This window comes from Cydia amplana, chromosome 1 (genome assembly GCF_948474715.1).
Source record: "Cydia amplana chromosome 1, ilCydAmpl1.1, whole genome shotgun sequence".
Classification (NCBI taxonomy): Eukaryota; Metazoa; Arthropoda; class Insecta; order Lepidoptera; family Tortricidae; genus Cydia; species Cydia amplana.
Window position 1 is genome coordinate 15,891,262 of NC_086069.1, and position 17,128 is coordinate 15,908,389.

Genomic DNA, 17,128 nt, shown 5'->3' on the forward strand with positions numbered 1-17,128 from the left:
GCAGGAAAATGGGTAGGTATGTAAATAATACCGAAACGGTTCGTTTATATCATCACGTTTGCTACTGGTGTTAGTATTAGTTGGTTTATTTAATTAATATTATCATTTGGGAAACATAATAAAATAATTATAATATGTTATTTTATTTTCAAAAGTATCTAATAAGAATCAATCTATTTTTACATCTTTTAATACAGTATTGCGCCACATGCTTGACTTGTAGCTCTTTAGAGTTTGCAATTTACTTTTGATAATAAATATAAACAGGTAGGTAGTATAAATGTTCAGGTCTCACCAGAACAATCAATTTGATTTATTAGGTAGTTATAGTTAAGTACATACGAGGGGTGTTCAAAATATTCTCGGTATGAGAATGAAAACAAACAAGTACGAAAAGTTTGATATTTTTATTTTTCAATATACTCCCCCCCTATGTTCATACACTTAAAAGATCGATCAATTATTTTTTTTAATCCTGCATAAAAATATTTTTTATCTTTGGTGTAAAAATGCTCCTCCACTGCCGCCTTCAATGCTTCATCATCGGAAAATTTATTTCCACGCAGATCCTTTTTAAGATTGGGGAACAAAAAGAAGTCGCTGGGGGCTAAGTCCGGACTATACGGTGGGTGAGTAACAGTTTCAAACCCACATTCAACAATAGCTGCCTTGGCAATATGAGCAGTATGGACGGGGGCGTTGTCATGCAGAAGCATAACACCTTTGGTTAACTTTCCTCGCCTCTTTTCTTTGATTGCATCCTTTAATTGACGTAGAATGTTAGCGTAGTACTGTCCTGTGATATTTACACCTTTTTCTTTATAATCGATCAGTAATACTCCTTCACAATCCCAAAATATCGTGGCCATGACCTTGCCAGCTGAAGGGATGACCTTGAACTTCTTGGGATGAGCTGAACCCTTAATGTGCCACTGCATGGACTCTTGTTTACTCTCTGGGTCATAATGATGAACCCAGGTTTCATCTCCAGTAACTATTCTTTGCAGCACCTCATCAGGATTTTCACCGCACAGGTCAATAAAATCGGAACAACAAGCTACACGCATGTCTTTTTGAAGCCGAGTCAGCATTCGCGGAACCCATCTTGCACTTACTTTTGACATATTAAGATGGTCATGGATAATATCATGTACGGTACCAATAGAGAGATTGGTTACTTGTGCTATAGATTTTACCTTCACTCGACCATCTTCCAATATAAGTTTTTCCACTTTATCAATATTTTCTTGTGAAGTAGCTACTACAGGCCGGCCAGGTCTAGGGTCGTCTTCAACACTCTCCCTTCCACGTTTAAACTCGCTTGACCACTTTTGAATGGTAGATAAAGAAGGAGCAGACTCACGGTAAACACAATCCATTTCCTCTTTTATGGTTTTTTGATTTTTACCCTGTTTTGTCAAGAATTTTATCACGCATCGATGTTCTAATTTAGTTAACGTTGTCAATTCCCACATGATGTTCATGTTTGTTCAGCAATTGCAGAAAAACAAAAGAACATCTCGGTTCGAATTATACTTTTTTTTAATGTCAATGAATAAACCTTAGCGGCCAGTAACGAAAGAAATTTTAGAAGAGGTTGTAAGATATCAATACCGAGAATATTTTGAACGCCCCTCGTACATGTAGTAAAGGTACCTTCAAAATAGTTTCTGTTCTCTAAAAGTACAATTGCTAACTCGTACAATTTCCGGAGCTACTTGAAACTTGTAGACTTGCCTTACCTATAGGTAAAGTACCTATATTTAACAGCTATATCAACTAACCTACCTACCAACTACCATTAGGTAAAGTCAGCTGCAGAGAAAAGGTACCACCCCTGCATAGAAATTTGTATGCAAATTAAAATAAAAAATGTACCGGAACATTATTTAAGTTTCGATTGGCATTTCTATTTACGATTGTCATTTTGGCTAGGCCCCCTGAACTTATACACCATTAAACAATTAGCTTCACAAAGTAAAGAATATAGAAACTGAAATAGACGTTTTGTTAATAAAGCAAAGTTGTTCTTTACCCTTTGTGATAATATTCAGACCCGTGAAAGAAAAAGATTCCAAAATATAGAATTCAGTCAAAAAAGGAGTCTTGGGTGCAGTGAGGGTTTCAAAGTTCGATAGGGGAACAAATTTTGCAGCAGAATAATAGGTACACACAATTCTTAGGTATTTCACTAGCCTAAGGTAAAGCATCACTTATAAACTTTTATGTCGACCGAATATTACTTACATTTGTCTGTAGTAGCATGTACAACTCTTCAATTTTTAAACCTATCAAAAGGAGAGGATTTTAATCAACGAACTTTTACGTGTTGTTTTAGTCGTTACCACCACAAAAAACCAATTTGATCTTTTCTACTACAAGCACTCGAATTCCATGAGTATTCGTAGTCCAATTTACTATAGGCGTAGCTATATAAACGGAGATAGATGGGCAACATCTATTAGATCGACTCCCTCTCGTTAACTTCTCCCCGGGTTCGATGTGGCCAATTAAAACCATAACTCGATCCCAGCTTTATTGGGTTTCTACGTCATATTGCAACAATCCCGCGAGGATTGACACCATTAAATAAATCAATCCAGATACAATACCATCATACATGCACACTATACTAATGTAGGCATTAAAGCTCAAAAACTCTCTAAGCAATTAACTACTTACAGGGTGGTTTTTCAACTCTGGGCATTTTTAGGAGGTGAATTTAGGTAAAATAGGTAATTCTGAGCAACTTTTACTTTTACTATTGTTAAGCCGTAAGGTGGCCGTAAGATTGTGAACACGTTAGTTTACAATCTAACGTAGGTTAGGTTAAGATAGTTTATAATCTCCGTACCGTCAGTTTATAATTTAACTAGCGAGATCAATTACAATTTTACGGTGACATTTACAAATACCTACAACGGTATAATTATATGAATTAAACAGCCTGATTCGTTAGAGATCTTTCTAATTTGTTTATAAATACAAATACATGTAATGCGTAGTCTGTGCGTACTAAGTATATGAGTTAGCAGGAGCTGATGTCAGGAAGGGGCTTCCCGTCGCAATGGTTTCGCCAGCCGTACCAGGCTCGGAATCCGTGGCGTTTGAAAATCTTCTTCGCGCACGTTGAGGCTTTCGTGATGTCGTCCGTCATAACGTCTGCAATAAGGTGTTAATTTTTAATTATGTATTTTAAGTTTTAATCTAATTTTAAAACTTTTTAAAGCATTCTTCAAGCTTACAAGTGCTTCCGTGGGGCAAAACCTTGTGTCCTTTGCTACCGTAAAATGGGGTGAGTAGGGGCAAAACTGACATTCAAACATCGATAACATTGTATTTTTACATATGCAAACTGAATGGTGTATATAATAAGTGTTTCGGACGTTTGTATTTTAGTTTTTATTTTATTTTGGGTAGTTTCATTTCATAACTTTGACGACAAACAGGAAATCCCACCTCACCCCGTAGTCCCTCGTAATTGGGGTGAGATGGGATTTCAGACAAAGGTGATTTTGAAAGATTGTTGGATTTTTAATTTTTTGTTATGAGTATTTATTATAAGCTCCATTTTAAATTGGAATACATTATTTTTGTAGCAGTAGCCTTAAAATTCCATCTCACCCCCCTTTGATCCCTTCTCTCCCCATTCATAACCCATCTCTCCCCGCGAACCCTACTCACCCCATTTTACGGTACTAAACTTGCAGTGACACTTTCACTGTGGGAAGCTCTTATTGCGATTTGACCAGGCAAGAATAGAGTATGTACAGTCGAAGAATTTAATTTCCGATCCATATTGTACCTTGTCACAGTGACAATAGTAGGTATAAGGTTTTTAGCGACTTTAATATTGATTGTCACTGTGACAAGATGCGAAATGGGTCGCAAATTAAATTCTTTGACTGTACCTTTGTGTTAAGCTCAGCAGTAATGCTCAGTCCCTCGCAACGCATCCTCGCACATCTCTGGTGGAATCGCAGCCTTATTCGACTGTTGTGTTATCCTCGTAAGCCCTTACCAGCACACGTGACGTGGCAGTCCTTGCCAGGAGTGGAGGTGTTGCTGCACCAGTACTTGTCGTTGATCTGGAACAGCCCGTAGTCGCGCGACCCGTTCTTGTTCACCGTGCCCTTGGCGTCGGTGCGCCCGTGGCTTTCGTTTTCCACCAGGCACACCCCTGAAACACGCAAAAGTAATATGACATACTCGTACCTACTGCTGCATAGGTAGGTGATAACGCAGTTCATGGTCCGATGCATAATATAATAATTATGCTGTTGTAGGATTTCGAACCAACCGAAATTTGTAAAAGAAAACTTTGATGATTATCATGACTTCATGAGCCTAATTCGATGGTTTCATTGCAAAGTAATGTAGGTAGTATGTCAAGTTTCAGCTTGATCGGACGCTAACTTACATAAGTTAAAGTTTTGCAACTATCTAAAGGGACCCACTGATTAACAGTCCGCCGGACGGTATCGGCCTGTCAGTTGTTCGGAACTGTCAACTTTTTATTTTAACTGACAGGCCGATACCGTCCGGCGGACTGTTAATCAGTGGGCCCCTTAAGTCGTGTCGTTGTTTGGGGGATTTAGGATACTTAATATCACTGAAAATACAGGTTGCTTTTATTCTACACTTAGCTAAAATTTAAATTAAGACTACTTAAATTTAAGAAGAGTGGGAAAGAAGTTGTGTTGAGATCGATCTCGTTTTGGTGCTGCTAGTTAATATCGATTATTAAATAAATGTGTTACTTTGTCACTATAATAAAGTAAATAATAAAGGAACATTTAAAAACTTACAATCTCTCAACTTGTTCTCAGGGAAACCCTGGGCCCGTAGCTCCCTAACCAGCGGGCACCTTTTCAGCTCCCTAGCCTGGCAGGCCACCACCATCAGAGCGAACACAACAAACTTATACATTGTATATGAAAATAGTACAACGCAAACTGCTAGTAGGTACTCGTAGAGTTACCGCGGTTGATCACAGTATGCTTCGGAAGCGAAGCTAGCGAGTTTATATATATGCGCTGAAAAGACTGTTATGGAATAGGGGAATCCTGTCGGTAGTGTCCCTTATCAAGCAACACAACAATATAGCGGTGTGCTCCAAACATACATAGCAACCCGCATACAAAATAATAAAATATAAGTTTGTGTGAGAAATGGTTTGGTTTACTTACAGATAAAGACGATGTTATTAGGTATGGTATCGTTACATTACATGTTACATGTCTTCATAGTATAGTCTGTGGGCGTAGTGGGTATTTCATCATTTCCCTGAGGGATATACAATGTTAAAATCGGGATAATGATGGGCCAAATTTAATTTTGACTTAAGATTATCCACTAAGCTAACTTCAGCACTAGAATGTTATATTTAACAATAACTGTAATACCTTTTTTTTTCAAGTTACAAATTATCACATGCGATTAATAACTTGACAGAGCAACATAACAGTAATTAAATATAATAAATTAAATTCATTCATATTATAAATGACCTAGCCTAAGAAGGAAAATAAATAATAAATAGTAATTAAATTTAAAAGAAGCATCGCTTTATAAAAAAATACTAAGGAATATTACAGCTTAACTAAGAGAGTTTTGGTACTTTGACGTAATGCATACATTATACCTAAAGTTAAGATAATTAAGTTGACCTATGCTATGTACGAAGCTTACAGGTACAGTTACCTATTAAGAACGGGTTTTTAGGGTTCCGTAGCCAAATGGCAAAAAACGGAACCCTTATAGATTCGTCATGTCTGTCTGTCTGTCTGTCCATCTGTCCGTCTGTCCGTCTGTCTGTCCGTCCGTATGTCACAGCCACTTTTCTCCGAAACTATAAGAACTATACTGTTGAAACTTGGTAAGTAGATGTATTCTGTGAACCGCATTAAGATTTTCACACAAAAATAGAAAAATAAAACAATACATTTTTGGGGTTCCCCATACTTCGAACTGAAACTCAAAAATTTTTTTTTCATCAAACCCATACGTGTATCTATGGATAGGTCTTCAAAAATGATATTGAGGTTTCTAATATCATTTTTTTCTAAACTGAATAGTTTGCGCGAGAGACACTTCCAAAGTGGTAAAATGTGTGTGTCCCCCCCCCCCCTGTAACTTCTAAAATAAGAGAATGATAAAACTAAAAAAAATATATGATGTACATTACCATGTAAACTTCCACCGAAAATTGGTTTGAACGAGATCTAGTAAGTAGTTTTTTTTTTAATACGTCATAAATCGCTTAAATACGGAACCCTTCATGGGCGAGTCCGACTCGCACTTGGCCGCTTTTTATTTTTTACTAATTCGATGACGCTATCACCAAGAATCGAAACTTTTTGTAACCTTAAAAAATATGAAAAATAATGCAAGAACTATGCAAATTTATTCTATTAATTCACGTAATTTACGTAATCGAGTTTCGTAGGTATGCAGACTAAACTATAAGTACTTACCCGGAATAAATCCTAAAGTATTTTTTTAATGCACCTAAAATGTTTTCATAATTGGAAATTATACCTAGCTTTACCATACCTATTGTCAAAAGTAATATTTATTATTAGTGGAATAAGTTACAGTTATTTATGTGGTTATAAATAATGATTTATAACCACATAAATAACTCACCTAGCACACTTTACATAATGATAAGGATTGAACTTGCGAACTTTGTTTCATGATATGGGGGACTTTACCAAAATAAGTAATACCAACCCGATCAACTATGTTTACCTACCAATTATGTTTTTGTTAACAGGTACCTGGTACACCTACGTACACGTACAATTAGGTGAAAAAATATAAAAAATATAGGTAAGTAGTACCTACGAGTTAGTACGTATCATCGTATTTTGGTAATCTTAAAAACATTCTACGCCACCTCGACAAGTTGGGGCATTATATATGAAAAGGGACCTTATTATCGATGGCGCATTCGCTGCACAGTGTCGCGCGTCGCGTGGCATCATCGGATCATCGTTAATAATGGCCTAAGCGCCATCGACAATAAGGTCCCTTTTCATAGATAACGTCACAGTTATCTTGTACTTACCCATTTTTCATCACAGGTTGAGTTCGTTTTTAGGGTTACCGTACCTCAAAAGGAAAAAACGGAACCTTATAGGATCACTCGTGCGGTACTGGTTCTAAAATTTAGAAATAAATACACAAAATAGTTATTTATTTAACCTACCCTATAGCTGACAGGAAAAACCTATTAGAAATGTGCAGTCAAGTGTGATATTTCATAAGATTTTGAGAATTAATTATAATTATTTAGTGTAAGTTAGGTTTAACTAATGGCATTCAGTGGGTAGTGATTGAAAATATGATCAGTGTTTACCCGAATATTTGTTAATTAATCTGTCGGTACTCGCGAAAATGACCCTTCTCTCCTACCCGCCAATTCTAATGATAGAAAAGTATAAATATAACGTACCATGGGGTGGAAGACTCATTCTCGCTTGGCGCTGGAACGAGTAACACTAAATTTAGCACGAAGGTTACTGCTTGTGAACTTAAGATTGTTTAAGAGTGTACGTAGAAGTAAGTAGTTGGAGTAAATTAAAAGTAAATGATTGTACCAAGGACTTTGATTCATCACAAGTCAGAAGCGGCGGTCAACGGCGCCCACAAAAGGACTAGAACGTGTGAGTACCTAGTATATATATATATATACATGTTTTATATACTCGGACGTTATGGTAGTAAGTTTTAAGTTGTAATGCTTGTAATTTCAAAACCTAATTAAGAATGTGTAGATACGCGATCATGGTCAAGTTAAAGTAACAAATGCAGACTTATTACATAATTTAGAATTCTGCTGGTAATCAAAATCGATACAGGCATTGAGCGAGGGAACTTTATTTTTTTACAAGATCCATGTTATAAGATAAGACCGTGGTTACAAGTGTCTTAGAATTTGAATACTTACTTACAATTCATATTCATATTCATATTCATCATTTATTTGCATAAAAAACACAGAAATGCATGCAAATACAATTTTTAAAAACACAGAGATCGCAACAATACATAAAACAGAAATAATAAAACACACAGCTATACATAAGTCAAACAGAAAAAATAAAACAATAATACTAATTCGTGTGTACAGTGTAGTAGTAGGTTATTTATTTGTGTAATGTCGATGTTTTGCCGAGCATAGGCATATACGATGATACGTGATCGCGATTATAGTAAAATTGAATACGATGAATACGATTTGGATAAATATTTAATGAATCCGTTAGCAATCAAGATACAAACATGTATAATTGTACGTGTACGGTTATAGGCAAGTAACTTTAGTGTCATTAAAGGAAGTATTATTTAACAGAGTGGTTTTAAATTTAAATAACCCATATTGTGAAGAAATATACAGAAGTGCTCGGTTGTTATGCCGTCGTTAAATTGAAAGTGTTTACATGATGTATATTATATACTTACGTGACTTTCGAATACTGAACTTAATCTATTTACATAGTATGAGCTAAATAATCTAATAAGTAAAGCCATACATGATAACGCCTTTGGTTTCTGAAATGAATAAATGCTGACACGTTGTCATTAGTACCTATGTATGAGTGCCATGTAGGTGGTTGGATAGCAACAAATCGGTAATAGTGTAGTTAGCATGAAGTTAGTCACCATGTGTGATGTACCATAGTCAGACCCTAATGTCTTTGTTATACAGATTTTTATTGGTAAAATAAATACATTTTGCATTGTCATCCAATTTAAGTTAAAATGAGATAGTAGGTAATTAAGTAATTAATAATGGGAGGCAACCCTTAGGACTTCGAACCCCATTCAATATGGAATCAGTGATCGTTTTGCATAGATAATATAAATTCGTCAATTGAGTAATAATCGTGTTCTAGAAGTAATGATTTCAGTTTTTGTTGAATTGTTGTCACTTTTGATTCCTTTATGCCAGTCGGCACTGAATTATAAATTGTTGGTTCATGATCTTGAACAACTTACGCGACTTCGTGAGCCGGTATTTAGGAGCGAGCAGGACAGGCAACCTGCGAGCTGGGCGACTACGGTTAGATGCACTACACTTGTACAAGTGTATATTTGTTCTGACAAACATACAGTAAGCACTTGATTGTGCAGGATAGGCAGTGGGTTTGCCATCAATTATACAAAGGGCACGTTTTTGCATTCTGAGCAGTCTATCGCGATCAGCAGCTGTACCCCAAAGATCGACACCTTGATAAAGTATTGCGTGGAAATATCCATTTCAGTTATTGATTGTTAAGTCATGTACATACATTTTATTATAATTAAGGTGTTGCATACAGATCAGCAGGTCTGTCCATGACGTCCTGGGATACAGTTCAGTAAATCAATCTATGACGTCATTATAAAATAGAATTAATTAATCATCATGCGTACTAACAAATCTATAAAGTTTCCTAAATTAGTAATACATTAAGATATGATACAATTACAAGAAAGTTCATGTCACATACATTACAAAATGTTTTTTAAAGATTATAGTTATCTGGATGTGTCTTTTAATTGAAAAACACATTTTAAAAAGAAGTTACGGTAAATATGTAACAATTATCTAGTTATCACTTTTGTAATTTAGTTTTCTAGATCGCATGGAGGTTCTGTTGCTTAATTAGGTATGGAATTTTATTAGTTATTAAGATACATGTGTAATGTGGACCATTTCTACACAATTGCAAGTTCGTGATAGATAGTTATCAATGATTGGTTTTCGCGAACAAGAAGAGCAGCTTGCAAACAAAATATAGATGCAGGGCAGTGTTAATAGTTTGTAACGAACAAGGTACGGACGGCAGCTATCTGCTTTACGCACATTCGTCATAATTAGAATACTCTTTTTCTGCATTATAGAAAGTTGTTCAGCCTCGACACTATCACCACAAAGAACTACAGCGTACCGAAGCCATGTGCACGCGTAGTATGCAGATAATGCATACTCGAAGTGTATTCTTTCTTTGTATGTTAAGCATATACAAATTTCCACATTTTCGTTTTAATATTTTGTATATGGATCTTCTAATTCATGCCCACATCTATGGCTATACTTAACAAATTGAATACGCGACCTCTTCAATATTACATGATGCAGTGTCTAACTTAGTTCCAATGGTTTATTTTTGTGGGTGGGTTATATGATTTTGGTCTTTTTCAAGTTCATTTCTATGTTATGTTCACCGACGCATTTCGGTACGGAACTAAAAATGTTCTGAAGTTGTGACCTACATTCGGAGTTGTTATTGCTACTAAACAATGGAGAGGCTTTGTCAGCAAACATAACGCAGGTTGTGTCTGTGTTAAGTATTTTTGGCAGGTCTTTAACAGGTATATGTCAGAAATAGTAGGCATCCACCAACGCTTCCCTGAAGTAGGTATTAAGCAAAAAATATGACGCGATTTTGATGTCACAGTTTTTAATTCCTCCTTATCAACGTGGTCTACTTGGACGCATTGCTTACGGTTTCCGAGGTACGATTTGGTTTGAACCAATTATACGCAGTGCCGCGTATTCCCATCCCGTACAATCTACAGAGTAAGATTTCGTGTGATACTTTTTTATACGCTTATGTCATGGCTAGCAAAAATCCTAAATTATGTGTTCTGTTGTCTAGATGTTCTGTATGTATTGATAAAAAAAGGTAAACGATAAAATGCTGCACTTTACGAAAAAGTTGTCTTAGACTCGATTTATTAAGATAAGGTCGGGTAAGAGTGCGATAGGACGATATTGGTTTGGATTGATTACGTCACCGTTTGTAAATATGGGTTTAATAATGGATATTTTAAGTAAGTCCGGGAATATGCCTTGATTAAATAACTTGTTAATCAGTTTTGTCAGTGGCTGTGCTAACTTTATAAGAACGGGCGGCATTTCGTCGACTCCAAGACTATTTTTATTTTTGAGTTGCCTTACAATTTTTATTGTTTCGGTCACCGGCTGTAAGAATATTGAGTTGGTGGCGGGTTATGCACACGACGCGCGCGGTCTGTTAATGCTCCAGCTTTATTAAATAATAGAGCTACCTGTTCTAGCGCTGATTGATAAACAACTGTTGTCTGTATATATGACCTATGGGAACATATCGTAACCTATCGTGTAGGCGGTACCCTAAAACCAGATTTAATGGCTAGTTACCTATGCAGGTGGTTATGGTGTAGTTAGTTAACTTGTAAGTGCTATGTTGTTCGTGAACCTGATGTTTCATTACCTGAGTACGCGAAGAACGATCTAGTTGCCACGTTATTACCTACGTATATTTAATATTATACTGCGTACACTAGAGCTTGATCCTATGATAAGTGGTTTGGATAAATAAAATAAAAATATATATGTTTTGTATGGTAGGTATCATTGGGAACAAGACAAACAAACCACATGAGATTTGTTATTGAGTTCATTGCAAATGGATACTAAGACCAATATGTTACTGGTACCATGTAGGTTTGGAGGTGGTATGTTATAGCTAGACCCAATGTCTAATGAGCCAAATTATGTGTGCTCGCTTTGATTATTTAGTTAGATTATATGTCGAGCCATGTAGGTGTGCTGCTTATGAGTGCGGACATGTAGGTGTGCTGCTTATGAGTGCGGACATGTAGGTGTGCTGCAGAGTTGCGTTAAAGATTTAAAGTTTAAAGAGTTCAGTTAAAGATTTTAAAGTTTAAAGAGTTGAGTTAAAGATTTAAAGTTTAATGAGTTGAGTTTAAAGATTAGTTTAATGATTTTAAAGTGTTGAGTTTAAAGATTAGTTTAATGATTTTAAAGTATTGAGTTTAAAGATTAGTTTAATGATTTTAAAGAGTTTTGAGTTTAAAGATTTTGAGTTTAATGATTTTAAAGTTTAGTTTAATTTAATGATTTTAAAGTTTAGTTTAATTTAATGATTTTAAAGTTTAAAGAGTTTTGAGTTGAGTTTAAAGGTTTTAAAGTTTAAAGAGTTTTGAGTTGAGTTTAAAGGTTTTAAAGAGTGCGGCCATGCAGTGTGCTGCTAGAAAGTCTACAGCCATGTAGATGTGCTGTTTATGAGTGCGGTCATGTAGTGCGCAGCTAGAAAGTCTACAGCCATGTAGATGTGCTGTTATGAGTGCGGACATGTAGGTGTGCTGCCAGAGTCCACGGATGTAGTATTTTGTACGAGCTTAGTTTAAAGAGTTTTAAATAGTTGTTTAAAGGTTTAAGAGTTCAAAGAGTTCAAAGAGTTCAAAGAGTTCAAAGAGTTCAAAGAGTTCAAAGAGTTCAAAGAGTTCAAAGAGTGCAAAGAGTTCAAAGAGTTCAAAGAGTTCAAAGAGTTCAAAGAGTAAAAAGAGTAAAAAGAGTAAAAAGTTAAAAGTTCAAAAAGTTCAAAAAGTTCAAAAAGTTCAAAAAGTTCAAAAAGTTCAAAAAGTTCAAAAAGTTCAAAAAGTTCAAAAAGTTCAAAAAGTTCAAAAAGTTCAAAAAGTTCAAAAAGTTCAAAAAGTTCAAAAAGTTCAAAAAGTTCAAAAAGTTCAAAAAGTTCAAAAAGTTCAAAAAGTTCAAAAAGTTCAAAAAGTTTATAAATAGTCTGATCAATGAGTCTAAAGAATCACTTTCCTTGTGTAGGTGATATGCTATAGCCGCTATAGGTAGGTAGGTACAATTAGTGTAAATTAGAGAGTGAGTAACCGTCAAACAATAATGATGTGCTAAATTTGATTAAGGGGACGGTATATGACGTTTTCGATTTAGAGCTCACTTTGTGCAATCAATTTGTTCAAGAAATGTTTAATAACTGCATTAAATTATACGTAAATTTGTTCACGAAGAAGCCGTGTACCGGCTCTTCACGGCATAATATTTTTTATTTGCTGTAATTCTCTACAAATCGACACTAAAAGTATCCAAAAATCAAAATATGGAGTTCCGTTTGAGCAACACGCATTACAGTTTTGTCTTTGACAGTAATTGAGTTGTTGTGTGATTTTGAAGGCTAGATAACTAAACTAGCAAATTATTATCTACTTATATTTTTACTCACAAATACAACACAGAAATTCAATCCCAAATGTAAACTTTCGTACAATTTCCATACATTGACGACATCACTCAAAATTCTTCTTCGAGTCAGATGGCCGCTGGCCTTGGATCGAAGCAGACGCGTACGTCGCCGTAGCTAGTTTTTGACATTATTTAGACATTTCATCATATACGCATACGAAAATGTATACCAGTAGATAAATTGTATTTCAAAAAATAGGGTAAATAAATTTATTTAAAATTTGATTTGTTGTTATTTACAGGTCGTAACGATCGAAAACAGCAGTAAACTATCCTAAAACAATACGATTACAATTGAATTTAAGTAACTTGTTCCTTCAAAACCCGCTTAAAATGAAAAAAGTTTAAAGACTCGTTTTACTGATTGGGATTGATTTTCATTATGCTGGTATCAATTTTGCATCATTAAAAAAAAGTATATGACTTCTGTACGTCAATGACATTTGATGTCAATTGTAATCTTGTATTTACGTTAGAGAATATTATATATTCATTTAAATATTACTTACCTATTAATACGAAGCGTAATTCGTTTAATACCTGAAAGTCTTAGTGTCTACACCTACTTTGTTGCCGTTCGTTCCGTCTATATGTGTGCGATTACGTGTTTTTCTCAATAATCAAGAAACAAGCCATAATCTTCAAGAATAAAATAACAGCAAGACCAGCATTTAGTACTAACTAGTTTTTGCGGATTTGGAGACAAGAGATGAAGCTTACAGTCTAATACCGCTGCGGTCGGGTTATTGTTATGTGTATATATCGAGTATTATATAAATTTACTATAAAATAACAATGTTTTATTTCAATGACATTATGTGCGTAGGTATGTATGTTTCGGTGATTATAAGAATTTTGTCCACACAATAATTGTGCAAAGCAGAGACTGCATCATGCTTTCTTTACGGTATAAGCGGTATGGTACCGTTATTATTTATCAATACCGGTTCGTTTTGAAGGTAAAACTATACCGGTTGAAATACAAAGTACGGTACCGGTATAAAATTACAGCAGGGACAACCATTTTTATAGGTGTACAGTCAGCTGCAGAGAAAAGGTACGACCAGATAGATAATTGTATGCAGGGGTGGTACCTTTTCTCTGCAGCTAGCTGTACCTAAACCATCATTGACCGAGCGTTGGCGAAGGTCTCCGTTTCAACTTGGGCAAAAATGCTTTCGTATGTCCGAATTCTTCTCCTTTGCATATCACATTTCTCAACTGATTCTCGTGAAAATTCGGTAGTCCGATATAATTATTCGGTTTCTTTTTTTTTTGAACAATTTAAAATAGGCAGAAATTGTCATAAAGGGCTTAAGCGCCAGTAGGGTCTGTGACACTTAAGACCACTGCGATTATTAGGTACTTACTGGCCCCTATTTCACCACGACCACGGTGACAGGTGCGACAGTTGTCGACATCACTGTTGCTGACGTCACAGGCCTCCATAGGCTACGGTAACCGCTTACCATCGGACGGGCGATGTGCTTGTTTGCCACCAACATTTTAATAAATAAATAAACTCCATTATATTGCCACTAAAAAATTCTTATTTTGCGAAGCTAATGACAATTGTCACAAGAAACACGGCAACTGTATCGAAATTGCGACACAGAACTCATTTCCTGTCAAGACTTACCGAAAATTCTTTGAAAAATCTTGTGACAATTGTCACAAGATTTTTTCGCGAGAGAAATGTCTGTTTTATCCGATATAATAAAGTTTTTTTTTAATAATAGGTACAATGACGGTGGCAAACACGAATACGGCCCGCCCGATGGTAAGCGGTAACTGTATTATTAAATTGTACAACGGGACTTAATCGCGTATCTAAGTTTTAAGATTTACCTCCGACGTTTCGAGGACGGCGTTGTCCCCGTGGTCTCGGAGAAGACTGGCTTAAGTTGACATCAGCATCTTCTAACCGCGCGAGTTTTTCGAACTACCCGCACTTGGTCTTGTTTATCCGCTTGAACGTTTTGCGGTTCCGTTGTACAATTTAATAATGTGTAAAAATCGTGAAAGTTTAAATCAGTGTTAGCGGTAACTGTAGTCCATGGATGCCTATGGCGTCAATAACAGTGATGTTTTTGTCGTACCTGTCACCGTGGTGAAATAGGGGCCAGATTACGCCGCGCCGCGTGGAACGTGAGGTGCATTGGGGTAAATGCATACCATTCACTCAAGGAAAATAATCTCCCTTATAAGATCACTCGTGTGTCTGCCATTTTGTTAAAGCCAATTTTCAACTACTGGACTAGTTCAATTGAAATTTAGTACACATATGTCAAGTAAGGAAGTAGTAAGTCGGTGATCCGAAGATGAGTAACGTAAATAAATGAACTTTTAACTTTGCGGCGATTTTTGGTATCATGTGACATATCAGATATAATACATAATTATAAGTAGGTGAGCAAAAATGTACCATAACCTAACTCAGAATTGTATTACATAAATACATATACAAAAAATAGTTCAACGCCAAAAGATTAATGGAAGACCTATGTCCTATAATAGGTGAGTTGGTCTTAAACAAAAAATATGCAATAAAAATGTGTAACTGTGGAACCCATAGTGAATCCTACTCGTACATGATCGGTTTTTATATTATGTACCTATAAGATATTTTCTACTTTATACTTTATAAGTGTACCTACATAATATTTACTTATAAGCAGTTGTCACGTAAAATATTTGTAGATTTTTTTGGAAGTATGTGTCACATCATCATCATCTTCCTCACGTTGTCCCGGCATTTTGACACGGCTCATGGGAGCCTGGGGTCCGCTTGGCAATTAATCCCATAAATTGGCGTGGGCACTAATTTTTATGAAAGCGACTGCCATCTGACCTTCCAACCCATAGGGGGTAAACTAGGCTCTTATTGGGATTAGTCCGGTTTTCTCACGATGTTTTCCTTCACCGAAAAGCGACTGGTAAATATCAAATGATATTTCGTACATAAGTTCCGAAAAACTCATTGGTACGAGCCGGAATTGCTATTCGCACGCTCTTACCGCTAGGCCTCCAGCGATTTTTTTGAAGTATGTATAGCACAAAAAAAAAATTTAGAAATGTAACATTTAAGGTAGGTAATTAAAATACGGTATAAACATTATTGGAGAAAACTTGGAGGAAGTGTCATAGGGATCTACATTCGATGCGTGGAAAACAAGTTCTTTTGTCTAATTATAATCCATCGGCAATCACGCGAGCGCATAAAACGAAAATCATTTTTTTTTCACTCCCTAAAACTCCCTTAACGTAATAACAGTAAAACAAAAAATAAAATATAGAGGGTTACCAACCAGCCAAAGAATTATAAGTAGATATATGCACTTATCCCAACGCACCTCACGTTCTACTCTGCACGGGGTTCATTGCCGCTCCTACCGCCGTAAGTAACTATCAACACCTACATTATCAAGGCTACGATCGAAGATAATCGCTTCTGCACTGAAATAATACCGGTGGAATACCGGTATAATATTTTTTATTTTAATTGTATTAATTTAATAGTGAAACAAAAGGCGAATATACCACATAAAAGTAAATCGGTAAAGATATTAGGGGTACATTAGCCAACACTGTTTCCATATATTTTCAAATTTTATTTTGTCCGCCTTAATTAAATTTTGCACCCTGCCGGAACTTTATTTATTTAAATTCTCATTTAATTGATTTTGAGCCTTATGAAAAGTCGTATAGAGTAGTAAATAAAATTTTACATCTGACTTAATGACATCTGGTTTTATTCGGTTTAACTTTAGAAAACGCGTATCTCGACAAAGCCATAATGTAGAAAATTGTCAACAACCAAATGAATTATTAGAATTTAAATACGTCACGTGTGACATGAACAGACAAGGAAAGCAAGATTAAATGTATTGTTTCTCTTTCTTCTTTCAATGGAACGCTTTTCCTAAAAGGAGGCCACTAAACTCAAAACGCTATCTTAAAAAAAAACTTGATGGGTCAGTGACCTGTCCCAGTAAAGTGAGGTAGTGTGCGTGAAGTGCGCTTGTGTGTGAAATGGGGTAAATTGACAGAATCTGAAAATTTACCCACCTCTAC

The 17,128-nt window shown here is 35.7% G+C and overlaps 1 protein-coding gene across 1 annotated transcript; it reads right to left on the bottom strand.

The window, feature by feature from the left end:
- Window positions 1-3,025: 3,025 nt before the first annotated feature.
- On the bottom strand, window positions 3,026-4,988 carry LOC134653468 (lysozyme-like). The gene is made up of 3 exons (XM_063508836.1): window positions 4,809-4,988; window positions 4,022-4,180; window positions 3,026-3,162 (listed from the first exon to the last, which is right to left on the bottom strand). The coding sequence occupies exons 1-3, from the start codon at window positions 4,927-4,929 to the stop codon at window positions 3,029-3,031; spliced, it is 414 nt and encodes a 137-aa protein (XP_063364906.1). The 5' UTR covers window positions 4,930-4,988; the 3' UTR covers window positions 3,026-3,028.
- Between the last annotated feature and the right edge of the window lie 12,140 nt (window positions 4,989-17,128).

Excerpts from the sequence above, each read along its gene's own strand:
- LOC134653468 (XM_063508836.1), bottom strand. The coding sequence starts at position 4,929 with ATGTATAAGTTTGTTGTGTTCGCTCTGATGGTGGTGGCCTGCCAGGCT. Across the intron at positions 4,181-4,808 it reads TGAGAACAAGTTGAGAGATT|GGGTGTGCCTGGTGGAAAAC; the intron begins GTAAGTTTTTAA and ends TGCGTGTTTCAG. Across the intron at positions 3,163-4,021 it reads CTGCCACGTCACGTGTGCTG|ACGTTATGACGGACGACATC; the intron begins GTAAGGGCTTAC and ends ACCTTATTGCAG.